General features: G+C 40.0%; 1 protein-coding gene across 1 annotated transcript in view; it reads left to right on the forward strand.

Moving 5' to 3' along the window:
• LOC113478008 (28S ribosomal protein S5, mitochondrial-like) overlaps positions 1–21065 on the forward strand; it is a 62073-nt gene that overhangs the window by 335 nt on the left and 40673 nt on the right. Inside the window, exons 2-3 of the mRNA XM_026844701.1 lie at positions 322–420; positions 7996–8133. Of these exons, the coding sequence (XP_026700502.1) occupies positions 322–420; positions 7996–8133 (237 nt within the window). The remainder of the gene's footprint in view (positions 1–321; positions 421–7995; positions 8134–21065) is intronic.

Here is a 21065-nt window from a genome sequence, read left to right on the forward strand (position 1 = left end):
CCCTCGCGCCGAGGCCGCCCCGGTGCCGAGAGCGGGGAGGGGGCCGCCGCCGCCTCCTGGCCCCGGCCCGGGGTGGGGGGCAGCCCCACGCCAATGTCGGGCAAGGCCTCGGCGACCGGTGGGGTCCTGCGACGGGCCTCTGCTTTGGGGCTGTTCAGCCGCTTGCCTGATGGATCCTTAACCGCACAGCTGCCGGCGGGAAGGGGCCGGGCGGTGGAAGTCTCTCAGTAGGGCTTCAGCAAAGTGTCAGCCGTCGGTTTGCGTCGCTCCGGCCTAGTTTTCCCCCGAGCCGTTCTCTTGCTGCCTTCGCTTTCCCATCAGGCAGTCCGCGGGCAGCTAAGCACGATAGCCGGGAGCGGGGGAAGGGGTCAGTATGGCGGCCGGGTGTGCGCCTATGGCGCCTTCCGAGCGGCGGGCGAGGTGAGGTGAGGTGGTGACGGGGGAGCGCGTAGCACCGGGGCCACGGCCTCGGGGAGAGGAGTCAGTAATCGCTCGCGGGCTCGTCTCCTGTGGCAACGGGCCGGCCCGGGCAGTCGCCAAGGAAGGCCGGGCCCTGAGGCGGGTGCACATGTGTGTGTGTGCCTGTGAGCACGGAGTGGGGTTTGCTGTGACTCTGCCGCGGTCCCGTAGGTCTGGGGGCTGACCTGGTGGGAGCAGCCTGTTCCCCTGCGTGCCCCGAGGTTACACTCATAGGGCTGCTGGGGGACAGGGAGGTCAGGAGCGTGCCTGTGCTTCAGAGGCAGCCGTACGTGGGTGTCTGCACACATGTGTGTTTGTGTTTTATAAACCCTTGCACTGATTTTTCCCTCCACTGTATTAACTCCAGTGTGGAAAAAGTGTGCTGATCGTTGGACGCGGCTCCACTGTGATAATTTATGGTTACTGTGGCACAATATTAAACGGCTTAACGATTGACTGAAAAACACCACGTAGAGAAGTGGGAGCTGCTCTCCATGTGCATGGATCAGAACACACCACAGCTGCGTACGTTCCCTTGTCTGTTCGATTGCTTTGAGCCCTACAGGAGCTAGATATGAATTCGGTTTTATATCTAAACAATGCTGGTGGGACATTCTAAACAAATGTTAGGTCGTGTATACCTAGTTGCTCTTGCATGTGTTATTCCTTTCCAGGATGGGAAATGTGGTAAGTACCTTGTGAAATAACTAGCTTTACACTTGCATTGTCATCGATGGACGAGGTGGTTGTTGTCACTACTTAGCAGTTTCCGCATTTCTTTCTTCGCCTGCATTAAACGTGTACTTCAGATCATAAATGGGGTTTAGGCGTGCAGATCTTGCTCATCATTACAGAGTTTGGGGCAGGCCAGCTGTGCCTTTGGAAACCTATTTGTCCCATCACAGTAACTTGGGCCACAGTAATATATGCCTTAAGATTATGGAGTGAGGTGGTTTGCTTTTTAATTCAAATATTGTTTTCTTCCCATTATTTCTACCTTTCTCCTCTTACGTCTTTGTGAACATTTTTAATTGATAGGAGTCTAAGTTTCTTTTCTAGACTTGTCTAATTCTTCAGTAGCCATTTCTTTCTGTTTTTTAATCTTCTGCAGTCAATTTTCAATCCTTTAATGTATTATTTTTCCCAGAAGAGGCTAAAGTATACTTAGGAGGAATGGAGAACATGTATATTTTTTTCCACTAAGGATCAGAGTTGACTCTGGATCTGTCCTCCTAAAGTTATGGTTAGAAAGTTGGCAAAATTTACTTTTGCTGTATGAGAAATAATACTGTATAACTGAAGACTTCTGCTGGGTGGCATCTTCTGAATTATGTAGTTAATTTTGATGTAGATGTGGGTTTATTTTTACCTGCACGCTTCTTAGAAAATGAAAAGTCTTTTCATTATACAATGTTTTTAAGCAGTGGATACTACTGAGGTTTGACACAAGGTGATGCAGGTGTAGTTATGGCAGTGCCGTGGGTACCTTAGCCCACGGCACTAACCTTACCCGAGTATTGCTAAGTGCCCTCCATTTGCAACTTCACCCCCTGCCTTTCAGCAGCTCTGTCCCCTTTAACCCATGCTGCCCTGGCACTGTTGCAGAGCGTTTGGGGCAGTGTTTTCGCCTTGTTCTTGTGCTGTTGTGCTTCTGACCTTGCAGCTGTGAATCCCAGTAGTGTTTGGTGGGTAGCAACTGGCAGGAGTCAGTTCTCTTCCCTTTGCTTTCCTCTGGGCTGTAGGCTTTAGATTCATTAGGGGATGCCATGACATGCCTTCATAGTGCTTAACAGCCAACCAGCCTGCGTATATCCAGTGAGGAGCCTTCAATGGTCCTGATGAAAAGTGTGTAGGTACTATAGGAAATTCTTACGGGGGAATGTCATCTGCACTGGAGACTGCCTTGGGATGCACATTACATCTTTCTGTCTCTTGTTTTTACTTTTCCTCCAAAGTGATTTTCATTGTTAGAGTCGTTGTATACAGTTAGCTATGCACCCTGCTAATAAATACTGGTGAACCTGTCTCAGAATCGTTTATACAACCTAGGTTGCTTGTAAGTGCTTAAGTTCTAGGTAAAAGTCATAATGAGCTACATTAATGCCTGTGTGTTCTTCAGGGAAAGCTGGTGCCTGAGGTGGGAGGAAAGACCAGATTACATTGTTAAAAGTATATTCAAGCTTAGTATTAAAATGCATGGAAGCTGGACATGTTTTTTGCCTTTAGCAGATGATGACCATTCCTTTTCCTTCACCTTCAAAGGCAAAATTAAGTTCTCTAGCATTTTTAGCTTCTACTATCCTCTAAAACAAACCAAAACAAAAGTAAAATCTAAGCAGTTAATGAATTTCTGGTCTCTTTTTCATCTTCAGGGCAACCTGTAATGAAGTGATGCCCACTGTGTAGCCAAACAGCAATTAAAGCTTGAGCATTCAGGGACGTTTGAAAGCAGGCCAGTGGTGTTTCATTGGTGGAGGGAAACATTTTCACTGAAAAATCACAGAGTATATCCTAAAAAAAAAATAAAATTCTTATAAGTAGACCAAGAAAAGTAAAAGGCTGCAACTGCTCTTAAATAATTTATTAAAATAATCCGTCTTTTCAGGTGTGACCCTCTTAACTGTTTCTGATTTGATTAGTTTTGTGTTCCGTGCTTAGCTTGGGTAGATAGTGACCCTTTCCATGTTCTGTGATTTTAAATGTATAGTTTTTAGTTTGAGAAATTAAGCTCTTCACTTCCAAATTTTTCCAAGGTAGCGGGAAGGTTTTTTAAAAAGCAGATTGTAGCAGTGCAAAGATTTCATTACTACATGAGCCTTTCTTGAGTGCTTACAAGATGGTATGAAAAAACCAGTAATGATTCTGAAGTGTCTTTCCTGTTGCATGTATTATTTCTGTGCATAACATTTTCAGTTGAATTAAAAGCAGCAAGCAAAATGTTAAACAGAAAAAAGTCAAAAAACCTGCCAACTTCATTGCCCAGTAGAGGCTAAGTTAATAGTGTTTGATACCTTCAGAATTGCAATTTGGAATTTAATCAGAACACCTCTGTTTTCTTGTACACGAACCTTTTGAGAATGTGATTATTTCAGTCCTAGAGCCTGCCATGTGTATGTCGGGAACTATACTCGAGCAATTTTTGCAAACTTCTAATTGTAACTACAAAATAAGCATCTTCATGGCTTTTTTAAAAAGTTTTTTTACAGTACGGTTCTCACTGCTGAAACCAAATTCATGCAGTCTTTCTTTCACTCAGGTACAGAACAGGGTAAGAACAGTTTTCTGTATTTAATTTGTGTGGAAAGTAGAGGGGATTATTAAATTGTTGCCAATTGTTTTAAAAAACCAAAAATTAGCAGTGAGGCTTGCTGAACACGGCATTCACTTGTAAATATGTCGATGTTCAGCATGCTTGCTGTCTTTCAGAATGTTAGGTGATACAGGAAGCAAATGGCAATGCACGCCAATTTTGGGCATTGTGATGCTTCACTCAGTGCATAAATCTCCTAAAGGTGGCATGTTAAACCAGTATGTAACAGAAATAAAGGTTAGGAAAGTTATAATGAAATGGGTACAGTAAAGTAGTAGACTTGATATGAACTAGGGTGAGTGTTAGAAAGAAAACTGTTAGGGATTTAAAGTTTGCAGAAATAAGACTGTTAAACCATTAGGTTTACTTTTCCGCCTATCTTGAGATTCATTCTTCTGTTGCATCTTGTGAGAAGAATGAAATGGTTTTGTAGTGGTTTTGTTAAGTGAATTTTTAGCGCTGAGTGGATGTATATTTATACTTGGATAAAATTTTGTATTTAGCCAGTGAAGGACAGCACTTAAAAGCTGGTGCAGGGTTTTAATTGTAATGTTTATAGCAGGGAAGTAAGTGTCACTGAGGAGTTAAGTCATGCTCTGCACTAACAGAAAATTATAGTAAGCATGCTTTTTTTCTTTTTTCTGCTTTGTTGATCTGTCTTTTGCTAGTGGCAAGACACTGTCTTGCTTTTACAGGTGATTCAGTTTTGAATACCTTATTGTAAGAAGCATTTTAGATTTTAAAATAAAAATCCCATCACAGATGTTTGTGGAGGATGTATAGAGAATGGAGGATATGGTGCAATAACTGTGCATACTTACATGTTAGAATGATGTTTTATTGAGATGTGACGTTTCAAACTGCATTCCATAAATATTTTTATTCTTTGCTCTCCTTTCAAAGTGTTTATGCCCTTGGTAGCAGTATGTGTACAGAAGTGTGTGGGTATAATTTATTAAATACCAATAGTCAGTGTTTCGAACTGTGGGAATCATACGGGTTTGGGGTGTTTTTTTTGCCATTTCCTCCTCTTTTGTCCTGCTGCAATTCAGAGTCCAGAACGGTCTCCATCTCCTATTGTCCAGAATGTGGTCAACATAGCCCATGAGCATTCCTTAAACATATAATTTTGATTACCATCTCAGAACTGGTATTCTCTCACTACCAGTCTTAAAAGTATAAATCACACACTTTTAAAAAAGATTGAATCCTGAAAGAAAATAGATTTGTCACTGCTTTCAGTGAAGCCAATATCTCACCCTGGCCTTTAGCAATTTCTGTTAGGAATTATAATGGTCGGATGTTGTAGTACTTTTTAAAAATAACTTTGGATCACCAGACTTCTTGAGATCTCCTGAAGGTCTTCTGACCTTTTTGTATCACACTAGTGTTTATTTGACTGCTTCTTTTTCTGACATTTTACTTTTTGTCCTCTTCCATGCCCTAACCATTCTGTCAGAATTTTATTTCTGCAGAAGTGATTCATCTGATTCCACTGTCTCTTGATTCTTCTTACTGTTGTCATTTTTTCCTGACTTTATTGCCTTTTTATAGACTTTTTTTCAGATTTCCATCATAATTTCAGAAGAAGATGGTATTTAGAATGTGGAATTTTTTTGCTAATGAAAGTAGGAGTAAAACAAACAACCAAAAGCAAATTGCATTGCAAATATTTTTGATAATGAAGTAAACTAATCCTCTTACGTTTTGTTTTCCAAATGAATGTTTTCCAAATTTTGTTTCTTAGGCAGAGAATTTAGAATATGCTTTTGTATTACAGAGCTGTGAAAGAAACCATCACCTCTGCTGCTAGAAGTGCAGATGGACCAATTCAAACAAAGCAATGACTTTCTCACTGTAATGTTTTAATGTATGAATGAGCCTGGCCCAGACAATTAGTGGTGTTGTTTCTGATGTTATTTATCTCGTTTTAGCTAATAAAGTATTGCTCCAATAGATAAGTCAAAGTGAATGTAGAGCCAGTTTAACAAACAGGATGTAAGAGGAGCACTCAGAGATGGCAAGGCAGGGAAGCTAAATTAATTCTTCGCATTATTATTCACTGGAAAAAGAAATGGGAGATTTCCATATGGTACCCCTTGGTGGGATGGTGGTGAGATTTAGCGGCTATTTCTGAAATGAAAATAACTGTGAAAAGTTATGGGCCAAATCTACAGGATGATTGTTAGCAGGATCAGAAACTATTCACAAAAGAGTTCAAAGAGAACTCCAGGATGAAGAAGATGAATTACTACTAAGAGTGTGTAACCTCCGCTTTGAAATTGCTTTGGTACCTGTAGAGTGAAAGGTGGTAAATGTGGCACCAATCTTTTAAAAAAAAAAAAATTTTTTTTTTTTTAAATTTTGTTGTCATTTTCTGAACAATATGTTGAATAATTGATTTCAAGACAGTATAGCCCTTTTTAATGTGTTCAGTATGCTCACTGTTTGGATTGTTTGATTAAGTAAGTAGGAAAAATATGTATTCCTTACTTCTAAAGAACAACACCTCTGTGCTGGTCAATAAATTAAGAGTACATCTAGCTTTCATTGTTGTGGGTAAGCATCTGAGCCTTAGCTGTTATAACATGCTCCCTTTGGCTTTGGAAGCCTTTCTGCATTAACTGAACCACCTGGCAGAAAATGTACCACCATGCTATATTGAAGCAATCTTTCTGGACATAAGAGCATGTGTAATTGGCTAGCTCTGTAATAATCAAATCTAGAGGGCCACGGGGAAGGTACTTCTGGAGGTGCATTCTCCTTTCAGGATGCCGGAGTATGTCACGTTCACAAATTTGCAGAGTCACAGAATAGTTGAGGTTGGAAGCCTCTGGAGATCATCTGGTTCACCTTCCCTGCTCAGAGCAGGGTCAACTAGAGTGATTACCCAGGACCATGTTCAGCTGAGAGTAAAAAAAGATGTTTTCTTATGTTTGGGTGGAATTTTGTGTTTTTAGACTTATGCCCATATTGCATCTTGTCCCATCCCTTCAGATAACTATATTTACATAGCTAAGATTCCTCCTGAGCCTGCTTTTCTCCAGGCTGAATGGTCCCAGCTCTTTCAGACTTTCCTCTTACGAGAAATGCTCCAATCTCTTAATCATTTTTGTGACCCTTTGCTGGACTTTCTTACAGAATTATAGAATATCTGAAGGTGGAAGGGACCCATAGGATCATTGAGCCCAAATCCTTGCTCCTCTCAGGACTACCTAAAACTAAATCATAGGACTAAGAGCATCATCTGGACGTTCCTTGAACTCTGACAGGCTTGGTGCCATGACTGCTTCAGTGTGGAGCCTGTTCCAGTGGCCGACCACCCTTTCAGTGAAGAACCTTTTTCTAATGTCCAGTTCCCCAGTATGTCCATGTCTCTTGTGCTGGGGAACCCAGAACTGAACACAGTGCTCCAGGTGTGTCTCACCAGTGCTGAGTAGAGGGGAAGGATCACCTCCCTCAACCCACTGGCAACAGTCCTCCTAATGCAGCCCAGGATGCTTTTTTGCTGCAAGGGCACGTTGCTGGCTCATGGTCAGCTTGGTGGTCACCAGGATCCCCCAAGCCCTTTTCTACCAAGATGCGTTCCAGCTGTTCAGCCCCCAGGATGTATTGGTGCATATGGTCCCTCCCCAGGTGCAGGGCTTTGCACTTGCCTTGGTTGAAATTTGTGAGGTTCCTGTCAGCCCGTTTCTCCAGCCTGTCAGGGTTCCTCTGGATGGCATCATGACCATCTGGTGTATCAGCCACTCCTCCCGCTTTTGTATCATCAGCAAACTCACTGAGGGTCCACTCTGCCCCATCAAACAGATCAGTGATGACAATATGAGGCAGGATTATCAAGCTGATTTCAGATTTGGTCTTCATAGCACATACAGTATTTTATAATTATTTATCACTTCTGATTGTGTCCAGGAGCATTATTGCACATTTTGCTGCTCGGACAATATTTTTATTTTTTGAGGGCACATTCTCAATCTATCAGCATTATGTTAGAAGTCTTCTAGCTGCCTCCTCTTTGTGACAATTTGTAATGCAGTATTTCCTCCCCCACTTCTGCAACTTGCTTCGTACTTCAAGACAAAAGGTTCAAGTCTGATTGCCTTTGGAAATTAAGCTGTATGAGTAAATATTACTGTTTTTTCTATCTGGTAGGTATATTTGCAGGAAATGTTTTAAAGAAGAAAATGTCCTGTATGTAAACACCTTTCTGTCTTCATTCTCAGGGTTTGCTTCTGTGCCAGTGAAAGGGAGTTGCTGTTCGTATTCTAGCCTGGCATGGGCTTTCCAGACACGGTGTTCCATCTCTGCCCCCTGGACTGTGACAGTCGAGCAAAGGAGACAAAGTAGTTTCTTCAATAAGTGTAAGTCTTGAGTTGGATTAAAATTATTATCTGTAATAAACAGAAGAAGAAAAGAAAATTTTGCTTTGGAGAGATACAGTCATGAAAATCTCTATATAATAACTTTTTGTATCTACTCTAGTTACATATCTCCTAAGATTATAGCTGCAACTACAGCTGTTGTCAGAAGTGCATGCACAAGGTCAGTTTATTATCTTTTAATAGCAAGCAAGGGTTTGTGTTATGTCACAGTGAATCCATCTAATGTATGTCAATGGATGGAAGGGGCAAACACCTTCCCCTCTGTTTCCTAGCCCTTTATTGAGAACATAAATTGTGTTTATTTTCCAAATTATTTTTGAGCCGCAAGCAAGGCATACCATTCAAACTGCTGTCTCAAAAATGAAAGAACTGAAATGCAATAATATGTTAAACAAGAACTGTTGATCATGTCCTGCTAATTGTCTGGCCAGCGGCAGTATTTTCTTTCAGTCCTGAAAGGACTGCACACATGCTTAACATAATTGAGAAATTATGGCTGTTTAAATTTGTGCTTGGGACTGTGAACTGAGATAGGTGAGGGGCCATTCCATCTGTTTAGTGGTTTCTTATCCTATCCAATAGGGGAAGAGAAGGAATAGTAAGAACATAATCTCTGGAGGAGATAACTGCAGCAATTTAAGAGTCAAAGTTGTTCTATGGATTCAAATTCATAGAGTACAAGAGCTCTGCAAAATCAGACACTTAGAATTGGTGGTCTCTTCCTATTCTTCTTAACATCTGAGTGGCAGAATACTGTATTTGTTTTCTTTACATTTGTTAAAGAAATGGATTTTAAACAGTCATGGTGACTGTCTTACCCAGTAAATTTTGACGGTTGACTGATTTCAAACAACGGAGGGTAAAGAGGTCTCAAAAGACCTGCAAAAAGCTGCAGTCTGAACCAGAGGCCCCTCATGGTAAAGGTTTGCTAAGGATGCCAACTGCAGGAAAAATTCATTTAGAACTTTTTCTTAGAACCCAAGCAGTCAAGAGATAAGAATATGTAAGGAGCTGAGCACTCTTGTTATTTTGTTTATCTTAAATTTAAAATACAGCACTGCAAGTGATAGCAATGTGATTACAGTTTGCAGGTTAGATTGTTTCCTTAATTATGCTTATGCTCGTATTCACAAAGTCTAGATGAGCTCTGTTTTACCAGGAATTTTGCCAGCTGTCTTGTTATGTGACTTAATTAAAAATGTTTGTTAGATTGCTGAATTAAAAGTGTTTGTTGTGATGGCATCTCCATTGTTTGACTTAATAAAATTTTAAACAAGTTATATTTAGGCAAACTACCTAAAACTATTGGCTGGCTTAGTAAGATGTAACCACTTGGAAGAATTTAAGTGTACCTCCTTTATGTATTCAGCAGAGACAGCAGCCGTCAGATTCGTGAGTCTGAGGGTTTTATGTTTCAGTTATTCTAATAACTGTTTCTGTGACAGAAGTCAAAACTAAAATCTTCAGAATTGAAATGAAGTAGGTATCAACAGTATAAATTGCTCATATCCTCTAGCAGTGCAGTTGCTTCAGAAGTAGTAACGTTAAAAATGCAGATATGACCATTTTATGTGAAACAATTTTCATGTGAAATGTCAGCCAAATTGCAGTCCTTTGTGTCTGAGAAAGGTGACTATACTTTTCTATCTCATTAGTAAAAGTTTACTTCTCTTCCATCATACTTTTAAAAATATTAACATGCTCTTGTTAGTGGGGTCACCTGTATCTTCAACTTAACTATTACAACGAGTTTAACTCATTTAAATAGAAGAAATTAATTTAAGTAGGAGGAATTGCAGTTATCCTAGGCAGTCTATGATCCTTACCCAAATAGCTGTCCCCTTCGACTCTGACACAAAAGCACACACAGGGTTTTATTCTTGTCCTATGACATATTTCAGTGAGTTTGTAATGAAATGATTTTAAATGATCTTCTTATTCCAGGCTTAGCTTCTGTCCCTTCCTCCTTTCTGCTTTCCACCCTCCCCGCTAAGGGAAGCAGTTCAGTTTCCATCTACTTAACAATATCACATGACATGCTTATTTAGAGATTTGGAAGGGCCTGAGGCTTTTCAAATGACGTTTAAAAAAATACATGACTTCCTCTGAAAAGTCTTGCCTCCTTTTTCAGTGTGTCTCAGTAGACCTGGTATTTGCAGACAATGTCTTTCGTGTGCCTGTTTCAGTCCAACATTTGTCTGAGAGGACAGGGCAGATCCGTGTTCCCTACCTCTCAGTACAGTTATGTACTCTTACGTGCAGGCACACAGACTGGGAAATCCCACCAATCCAGACGTTCTGAACAGATGCTTAAACTGCAGTTGTTGAGAAACGCTGATAAAAAGCGCTGTATGTTTAATGGTAGAAGTACATATCTGTCTGACCTGTAGATGAGGAAGGTGTGAGATACAGACCATTTAAATTTGATAGCCACAGAACTAGATTGCAGTATATGGGCTGTCATTCCTGAAGGCAGCAAAGGCACACAAATGTATCATGAATACTGAAATGCTGTGGCTGTCTCCCAGCCATAGGAGTTATTGCTGACCCAAATCATCCAAACCGGCTATCATAATTTTCTCAACATCTGTTGTGTATCCAAGTTTATGTGAGAATAAAGAACTTTTATTTGATACTGGAACTCTATAAAAATTTCCTACTCACACTATCAATTCCATTAACTACCCTTACAAATGAATTACAAGAACTTAGTTTCTCTGTTGCTAGGTGATGTTTTCTCTTAGGTTAGAATACAGAATAAGGAATATGATGATTGTTCAGAGGTTATAGAACTAGTAACCATCAAGGGAGAATCATTTAGACCAATAACATAAATTCAGACTCAGTGTAACATGTTTTGTCTCTACAGGCCTCGCATACTTGAAGCAGTTGTACTCGGTATAAATCTCTGTGTTTGTGTTCTTACTTGGAGGAATCAGTTCCTGAAAGCCTGTTTCTTAATCACATTTTATATTAAATTTCTGTAGTCCTGTGTGAATTTTTGTTGGTTTAAATTGTTCGTTTTTTCTGCCGTGCCTATTTTGAGGATCAGAGTGAATTTTTTTTTTTAATAATTTTAAAATAATTTAAAATCCAGCTAGCAGTGAGAAATAGAAATGAACTTAAGTTTTCAGTGGAAACATTTCAAGTATGTGCAGGGCTAATTTTTAGTCTTTGAAGCTTATCTAAAACCATCATGTATCTGTCCCTTGGTACTAACCTCTTACATGGCCTCATGTTCCTCTTTATGGTCTTGAAGTAGTTCTTGTCTTTCTCAGACATTTTCAGTGTGCAGATTCTTGCAGTTCTACAGTTAAATACCACCTCCTATTCAAGGGACTCAGTAGTGTCCTGCCTAGACTGAATACTTTATATTCTTCACAACTTCCTAGGTTGTATAAAGGTCCTGTAGAGCTGCTTTTTTTTTTAAGGCATCACTTGAGGCAGGGAAAGTTTTTTATGTTCTCATTAACTTTCAGCAGAACTCAGTATCAGATACACGTCATACACTTCCATTTAGAATGTAATGGGTCTCTTTTTGCAGTTGAAGAAAACAATGTTTTGAGCATGGTCACTTAAGAAACTTGAGAGTAATCCAGCACTGTATCTCATTTCTTACGGATCCATGCTTTTCTGCTTGCGGATTGGGATTAGACAGGCAGTCAAGAAACTATGACGTCACGTGATGGCATACAGTTGCAGTGGAGATAAAGGAAGTAGCAAGGGCAGTTCTCCTTTGAGATGAGCACACTGATTTTGATGAAACAGCTTTAGAATCTTGCACATTATAAGTAATCCATCCAATATTTTCCTCTCATGCATCTATTTGTATTATCATCTGCACAGTATTCCCTTTTGAATTGAGAGGATTCAACCTATTAAAGGAATTAGTTTCCATAATTATCTTTAAACAGACTGAGTAAGTCTTAGAATTAAAGACTTCCACTTTTAAAACTAACAGGAAAACACTATATGAGAAACACAGCTTGTCAGTAATAACTGCTGGTATCACCTGTGTTCACAGTTTTTGAACAATGTATGAGTTCAGTTGAAGATTATGAAGGGATGTGAAATCAGACTCCATCTTTGTTTTGGATGGTTCACTTCTGTTGTTGAATTGGGTAGTTCATGTAATTGTGAGAATGCCTTCAGCCACTGGTACGTATTGTGCTTGAAATTAGATGTTAATATGTGCAATTGAAAGTGACATCTAAATCATTTGCTTCATGTTTGATTCATGCTCAGCCACTGAAATGAATTGGAGGTTTTGCTCTTTTGACAGCTGCTCTGTGTACCTTTTTGCCTAACACCTTTACATTAAATGCTTTATAGTTAAGGATATTGTTATTAGGCACAATTTATAAGACTGTGGAGAGAGAAGGTAAGACATTGTAAGGCCCAGATTCAAAAGTACAGTTGAGCACTCTTTTTCCTGACCTAAGTGATTTAAATTGCAGTTCATTGCCAAATCCTAGATGGTTAAAATAGTTCAAGTAGCCTGCTCTGTGCCAACCTCTGTCCTAGGAATCTTTTTAAGTACTGATGGGGGAGTGTCTGGAAACAGAAAGGTGGGGGGTTTTGGGATGGAATTTTTGAAAAAGTAGACACACACATATTCTTGCTGAAAACAAGAGAGCAAGGTTGAAGTCTTTCAAATCAAGTAGTGTTTGGGTCTCCAGATCCCTGATAACTGTCTTGACTACTGAATTAACTTAAAGGATCTTTTCCTTTCCCTGTAAGGTTCACCATCACTTCTTTGCCTTCTCTCTCCTGTCCTGAGCCAGCTGCATGTACCTCACTCCCCTTGAAAGCCCTTCCTGGGCTCGCTTCAGGCAGCTGCTGGATCGAGTGCCAGTTATACTGGCAGCTATCACTGCTAACAGTTTTTTCTTTCCCTGCCATACATGAGCAGTCACATAAGGTAGGCTATAATTGACCTGAAGTTCAGGTTTCTCTTCTAAAACTTTAAAATGTGAAAATTATCTCATCAGGTAGTGTGTCATTTACAAACAAATGTGTGTCATTGTTACAAACACTATTTACAAGTCATGCTACAGTCATTATTTTGCTTCTATTTTTTAAAACAGCTGGCAAATTCCTATTAGCAGATGGCCCTGACTTCTTCAAGGAAGTTTCTTTTAAATCAAAATAGATGTAGCATTAATGTTTCTTTTAATCTATTTCTAACCTTGGGTCACTTACTGACCTGATCATTTGTTCTTGATTGATAAATACTCAGTTATTTGAAATAATACTATTTCGTACTGTGCTTGCAAAGGAGTAAAAGGAGAAAGCTACCTTTGACATTTTTGTTCTTCCAGTCTCATTGATGGATGTGAGTTCATTAAAAATCTGAAGTCTCTTTAATTTATACTGGTTCTTTTTTTTTTTTTCTTGGTCTCTATTTTGTTGTGATTTTTGCCTCTGTAGGCAGAATTTACATGGAAAATAAAATTAATTTTTTTTTAACCTGTTACTATCAGATTTCAGTTTAGATGGTTTTTGTACCGTGGCTTTGTTCTGTAACCTGCAACTTGTATATGCAGTTTATATGCCTTGTTAGGGAATAGTTGCCTTAATGGGGAACCTGGAATGTAGGATTGAGATGCTATTCTAGTGTATGTTGCTGTGGCAGTCTTGCTGTGGCAGTCATACCAGTTGCCTGAGTATTGAAGTTTTTGTTACAGACCGAGGTTTAGGCTACTGTTCTCACCTTAGCTCTGAAATTTTGAGAGTGAAGGCAGTGGTTTTTATTCTTTGCTTCTCTAACATTGAATGGAAGGAATTTTTTTCTACTTACATGGGATGACTCAGAAAATCTTTTCCTCCCTTTTATTTCTGCTACAGGAATTCTAGGCTAGGTTTTTTGTGCAACTGGTCTCTTGGCAACCTGATTGTAGATGTAAATCAATTTTCTTCTTCAGGTGCATAAATACAATTTATTTAGCTAACTGATACCTTAGTTTTTCTGTGATGAGGTGCTTCTGAGCAAGTTGGGAGGTAGCCCTGCTTGAGTTATAGGTTGCAGTTGGTAAAATCCTCTTGTCCGTTCAAACCTAAATTATGTTTCTGAAGAAGACAGTGACACACTTCTCTGAGGAGTGTAGGAAAACAGCAAAGGACAGTGAACACAGGTTAGATGAAGGAAAATTCTGGTTACACAGTCAGAAAAAGTTTTCCATTGTGTGGGTGGTCTAACACTGGACCAGGGTGGGTGTCCAGAGAGGTTGTGGAATTTCTGTTACTAGAGATATTCAAAATATAACTGAGCAAGTCTCTGGTCATCCTCACATAATCTTGAAGTTGAATTTAGCTTTGAGATTGGTTCTGCTTTGAGTGTAGAATTAGATCAAGGACCTCCTGAAGTCCCTTAAATCATTAATTTTTCTGTGAATCTGTGATTCTAGTGTATTTCACTCCTTGTACAGTATTGAAGATGGAGAGTAGAACTTCACTAGAATGTACAAGATGACACTAAAGCAACATTGTACTTTCATAACTTCAAATTTAGTGACTTGACTTAGCTCCAGTGAGGAGGGTGAATTGAGTGTTTTGGGAGTGACAGTTTGGGGTTTTTTCCCTTTGTTCTCAAGTACTTTGAATAATTTTGAACAGTGTTTCAGTGCCTTTGTCTTAGCTTGTTCCTTGTTTTCTGCTGTCTGTCTGCTGTTTTGCTTCCTGATAAAACTATGTAATCAGAAATAGTCTTAGGTTTTTGTCTAATTCTATAGTAAAAATTGAAGTTTCAGGAAGCTATAGTTATACAAGGTGAGAAGAAAACTAATGGTAGATAAACCACATACATGCTTAAGACTGTAAATCACTGTGAATTTTTCAGGCTGTCTTTGTATCTAGTTAAAGCTTAAGATCAGAGTCTCAGAAATTAAAGAGAGACCTACTATTTTCAAGATTACTGTGCCTAGCAGGAGAAAAAGTACTTTAGAAGTCCAGGTAGAGAACTCGTACACCACGACAGCGTACTGTGTGTGCACAGGCAGAGAACGTCATTTTTGTTTAGGTGCTGCAGCACTGAGGCCTGTGCTGTCTTTTAAGTACACCTTCACTCTGGTGAGTGATCCGTAAATGTCTTGAATGGCGCACTTGGGCATCAGGTTAATGTCCAGTGCCACTTTAATCATTGAAATACTGTGAACAGCTACAGGTTGAATGTACAGCTGCAGAATTTTTATGAGAGCTGTGCAGTTGAAATGCTGTCCACAACCTGTCAGAAGAAAAGAAGCATTGCTTTTGGAGTGAAGAGTTCTGGTGGCCACTTAAAAACAAGCTCAGTGTGCAGAGTGCTTGTCTGTGTTCTCTCATTTCTCTAAATAACATTTTTCCTAAATTGGCATATTTGTCTCGCTCTTTCGTAATTGATTCTGGGCATCTAGTGATTGTGCAGTAACCATGAAATTATAAAAAACCCCCTTGTTTAGCATGGAAATTGTGAGTGGAATTTGGAAGTACCAAACAATACATAGAGAAGCATCTTATTGGGACATTTTGTAGATTGACATGATTTAAACACTGGTTCCTAAAAAATTTTTAATTGTAAATTTTTTTCCTATAATGGAAATGCACATAACTTACAAGGACAGTGTTAAGAGTGATTAATTTCCTGAGATCATCAGCAACATGCAGCTTAAACAATGTAAAGCACTTTCAGTTTTACAGTGATACATCACCCTGGCATGTGACTGAGGATTCATTTAATGGTGTAATTCACCAGAAGTAGCAGGTTGATGCATCAATCAGTTCTACCAAAAGGTGGCTGTTACTGGACCTGTAGCTTTACCAGAAATTTGAGAGTTTTGATGAGATTTCTGAACAGCATTTCAGTTATTACTGTCTTCCATTTTACAAATAGAGGAATCATCTGGAAGTTCTCTTTGGTTTTGGAGCCTTGAAAATTGGTGAAAGAATGCCAAAATGTTATTGGGATCAATTATCAAAAATAACAGAAATATAGGTTAAAAGCCAATGTTTTTTAAAACCCATCAAGGGTTTTTAAAAAAAAATAAATTAACTCCTATTGGGCTTTCTAGGTTTCTGAATCAAGCTGTCATTTTACAAGGAAAGGCTAATGTTTAGAACTCCTATAGACTATTTCAGTTAGCTATGGTAAGACAGGGTTGCAGTTGTCTTTTTTGGAGAGATCATAAACCCCAGTTTATTTGGAGTAATCCAAATCTGCCTGTACCTCAGTGATGAGACTGCTTAATAATTTAGTTTAATCATATCAGTGCCATGTTTAAAAATTCTTATTTGATGGGATATCAATTTATTGGCAGTGGAGTTGTCACTGAAAACTTGTGTAATTTGAAAGTGAGTGGATTACTGTTCACCTTAATAGCAGTATTAGATAATATAATTGAAGTGTTATAAAGATGAACTTCATTTTCTTTCTGGACTTAGTATATCCTGCTTTAGAAAAATGACCTTACACTAATTGTTCACGAACACTGTCAAAATGACCTCTTTCTTGAGACTTTGCCTGTTCAGAACTAATACTGAAATGCAATTCTCAGTAATGAAGAATTTGTTTATAAGCTGTCAGGGACATGAACAGACTTTTCACTGTCTAATGTACAGTTGCATAGTTCTTATCAAAGATGCACATCCTTAAAATGCTAACCGTAACATAGACTTTTGAAAGTACAACTATGTCAGAGAACAGAAGAGTGGATATGGCTTTGTTTTTAATATGTCTTCTTCTACAACTGGAATCTCTAAGAGTCAAAGTTGTACAAATAATTGACATGTTGAGTTCCCTATTCTTATCCTGTTTCAGCTATATCTAGAGACCAGATCTGAGAGTGGGCCCATCATTTGCTTTTCATACTTGTTTAATGCTTGGCCTATTTTCAATCAGTTCTCAGCACTTCCAGTTGTGATGAGGTGATAGAAATGTATGTGTTTTCTAAGAACTTCGAGTCCATAGTGTTTTTTCAGAAATGTCTTTCAAAAATATCAGATACTGAATATGGAAACTATACCTTACTGTAGTGTCTTAGAGGAGCAAGTTAAAAAATGAACTTTTAGAATGTGAGACAAACCTTGCCTCATCAGACAAAATGTCCATCTAACTGAACATCTTGTCTCCAACAGCAGCTGATGCTGTTGGAAGAAAGTAAGAATTGGATGAGCACATAGTGATGCTTCCTTAGAAAAACATCTCAACCTTTAGTGATTTGTAACACGAAATTTTTAAAAGTTATAGTTCTAGGTGACTTTTTCATCTATGAATTTGGCTGCTTTTGAATGCATATAAATGATCTGATGAGTGCATTCTCTTCTCAGTAGACGGGTAAGCATGTGTTTGTACGAGAAAACAAGGTCAAGGAAATGCCCTCAGTACTCGAGTATGGTGAGGTTTTGTTCCTAGAGGAGTTGATTTTTAAGCCTTTGACCTGTCTCTGAGAAAAAATGTCTCCATGTGGTCATGAAGCAGCTGAGTCTACACTGTATAATTTATCATGCAATTTGTAACAAAACGTGTAAGCAGGACATTCCTTTTGCAGATACTCCTTTGCACACATAAAACATGAAATATTTTTTCCAAATCCCATTTTTGTTTGGAGATGGTGGCAAAACCACTGGCCTCTGGAGGAGGAAAGGGGTTGAAATATCATACCTTTTAGAATTCATGTGATAATAAGTTAAGTACATATTCTAAGCTGAAACCTGGAAGAGAATGTTAGTGATTGAAAAGACCATACTAAGTTCCCTAAGGTAATACAGATGCATAGATATAATGGCATTAGTGGGCAACAGTACATTGAAAGAAACATGTTTATTATAACACGTTCATTAGTCTTTTTATTGTGTCAATATTAACATCTTTGGATCTCTGCTGCTGTGCTGCCACAAGGCAGCAAAAAATGGCAAAAATTGCTTGTAAGTGGAAGAAGTGAGCCTACTTGACTGTTTTACAAAATTTTTACTCCTTTCAGCTTTCCAATTTACTGCTATTTGTCTGTCTTCGTAGTTTATGTTCTAAGCAAGCTGGGAACTCATCATGCAGGAGGGAGAGAAATCTGCTTTTAATCTCAGTTTATCGGGATCTACGTTATTCTTTTCTGATATGGTTTACAGCAAGTCTTTGTGGTAATCATAGAATGGTTTGAGTTGGAAGGGACCTTAAAGATGATCTACTTGCAACCCCTCTGCCATGGGCAGGGACACCTTCCACTAGCCCAGGTTGCTTAAAGCTCTGTCCAGCCTGGCCTTGAACCCTGCCAGGGAACGGACAGCCACAGCTGCTCTGGGCAACCTGTGCCAGGGCCTCACCACCCTCACAGTAAAAGATTTCTTCCTTACATCTAATCTAAATCTACCCTCTTTCAGTTCAAAACCAGGACCTCTCATCCTATCCCTACACTCTCTCATAAAGAGTCCCTCCCCATTTTTCCTATAGCCCCCTTTAAGTACTGGAAGGTTGCTAATATAAGGTCTCCCTCAAGCCTTCTCTTCTCCAGGCTGAACACCCCCAACTCTCTCAGCCTGTCCTTACAGGGGAGGTGCTCCAGCCCTCTGATAATCTTTGTGGCCTTCTCGGACCTGCTTGAGCAGGTCCATGTCCTTCATATGTTGGGGACCCCAGAGCTGGACACAGCAGTGTAGGTGGGGTCTTGTGAAAGCAGAGAGAGGGGGACGATCACCTCCCTTGACCTGCTGGCCACGCTTCTCTTGATGCACCCCAGGATATGTTTGGCTTTCTGAGCTGTGAGCACACATTTCTGTCTCATAGTCAGTTTTCCGTCCACTACTACCCCACGTCCTTCTGAATCCACTCATCATCCAGCTTGTGTTTGTACTTGGGATTGCCCTGACCTATGTGCAGGACCTTGCACTTGGCCTTGTTGAACTTCACGAGGTTTGCATGGGCCCACCTCTCAAGCTTGTCAAGTTCCCTCTGGATGGCATCTCTTCCCTCCAGCTTTCGACTGCACCACACAGCTTGGTGTCATCTGAAAACTTGCTGAGGGTGCATTCAATCCCACTGTCCATATCAGCGCTGGTCCCAATACCAACCCCTGAGGAACACCACTCATCACCCTACACACACTTGGACATTGAGGCGTTGACTTGAGTGTGACCATCGAGCCAATTCTTTATTCATTGAGTGTCCATCCATCAGTTCCATGTCTCTCCGATTTAGAGACAAGGATGTAATGTGGGACAGTGTCAAATGCTTTGCACGAGTCCAGGTAGATGACATCAGTTGCTCTTCGCTTATCCACCAGCGTTGTAACCCCATTGTAGAGGGCTGCCAAATTCATCAGGCACAATTTGCTGTTAGTGAAGCCATGTTGGCTGTCCCCAGTCACCCCCTTGTTTTCCATGTGCCCTAGTATAGTTTCCAAGGAGGATCTACTCCATGATCTTAGCAGGCACAGAGGTGAGACTGACTGACCTGTAGTTCCCCAAGTCCTCTTTATTTCCCTTTTTAAAAATGGGGGTTGTGTTCCCCTTTTCCAGTCAGCAGGAACTTTGCCAGACTGCCACAACTTCTCAAATATGATGGATAATGCCTTAGCCACTTCATCTGCCAGTTTCCTCAGGACCCACAGATGCATCTCAAGTCCCATTGTGCACCTTCAGGTTCCTTAGATGGTCTCAAACTTGATCTTCTCCTACAGAGGGCAGTTCTTCATTCTCCCAGTCCCCACCATTGCTTTCTGTGACTTGGGTGATTGATATCTGGAGCCCTTGCTGGTGAAGACTGAGGCAGAAAGGTCATGGAGTACCTCAGCCTTCTCCATGTGACCAAGTCTCCCTTTTCCTTCCAGAGAGGGCCCATGTTTTTTTTCCCTAGTCTTCCCTTTGTCACTGACATACCCGTAAAAGCTTTTTTGTTGAACTTGTGGGTTACTGTTACTTGTGAGTTACTGAGGTATGGTCTAATATTAATCTTTCTCTGAAGTGAGCACCAGGGCTGTCTGGTTCCCGACATTCAGGGATAGTATAAAAAGACACAAAACCAATTCCTTTTCAAAATATTACAAACATCTTTTACGTAGATTAAGCACAATGGAGTGGTGTCATACAAACTTACTATTAGTGGTTGTTAGCAATCAGCTTGCATAAAGGATGCTTTCAGCAAAATTCAATAGTCTTTTTTTAGGCCATAAAATAAGATCTTATATATGACACATTTTCTTTTTTTCAGTGAGTAGAACGTGCTTTTTTTGATAACTGACTAGGAATGTGCAGTGGATTTTGTGACTGGGTCTGTTTTAACTCTGGAGGAATACGTGCAGTCTCCCATTTTACAAAGGCAAAATAAAGGTAAGGCTACAGATCACTAAAAGACTGCATACAGAATCACAGAATCATCTAGATTGGAAAAGACCTTGAAGATCATCTAGTCCGACCATTAACCTCACACTGACTGTTCTCAACTCCACCATATTCCTCAGCGCTGGGTCAACCCAACTCTTAAACTCTTCCAGGGGTGGGGACTCCACTACTGCCCCAGGCAGCCCATTCCAATGCCCAGCAACCCCTTCTGGAAGGAAATACTTTCTAATATCCAGTCTAAACCTTCCCTGGTGCAGAAACCTACCTACTGTACTGTCTTCATTTCAGAGATTTTCTGCAAATGTGAAATGCAGTATAGTGATGCTCATTTCTGTTTGGGGTTATTTCCTCCAAGGCATTTCTACTTGTGTATCTGCTCTCCAGTCATCTTGGTGCTTTGCTACTGAGTCAGACTGACCTTTCTTATGGTCACATTTTTATTTTCTTCGTTGCTGTGTTGTCTGTCTGTTGTAAGCAATGTCCCCACCATTGTAATCTTCTCGTCTGCAGCCTATCCCTCCCATATTCCATTCTCGTCACTTTGTCTTAAAATCAGTGTGGTATCTGCCATCTTTTAAAGAACTCTCAACTCTGTAGCCTGTAGGCTT

This window comes from Athene cunicularia, assembly GCF_003259725.1.
Source record: "Athene cunicularia isolate RWA chromosome 3 unlocalized genomic scaffold, athCun1 chr3_part1, whole genome shotgun sequence".
NCBI classification, from domain to species: domain Eukaryota; kingdom Metazoa; phylum Chordata; class Aves; order Strigiformes; family Strigidae; genus Athene; species Athene cunicularia.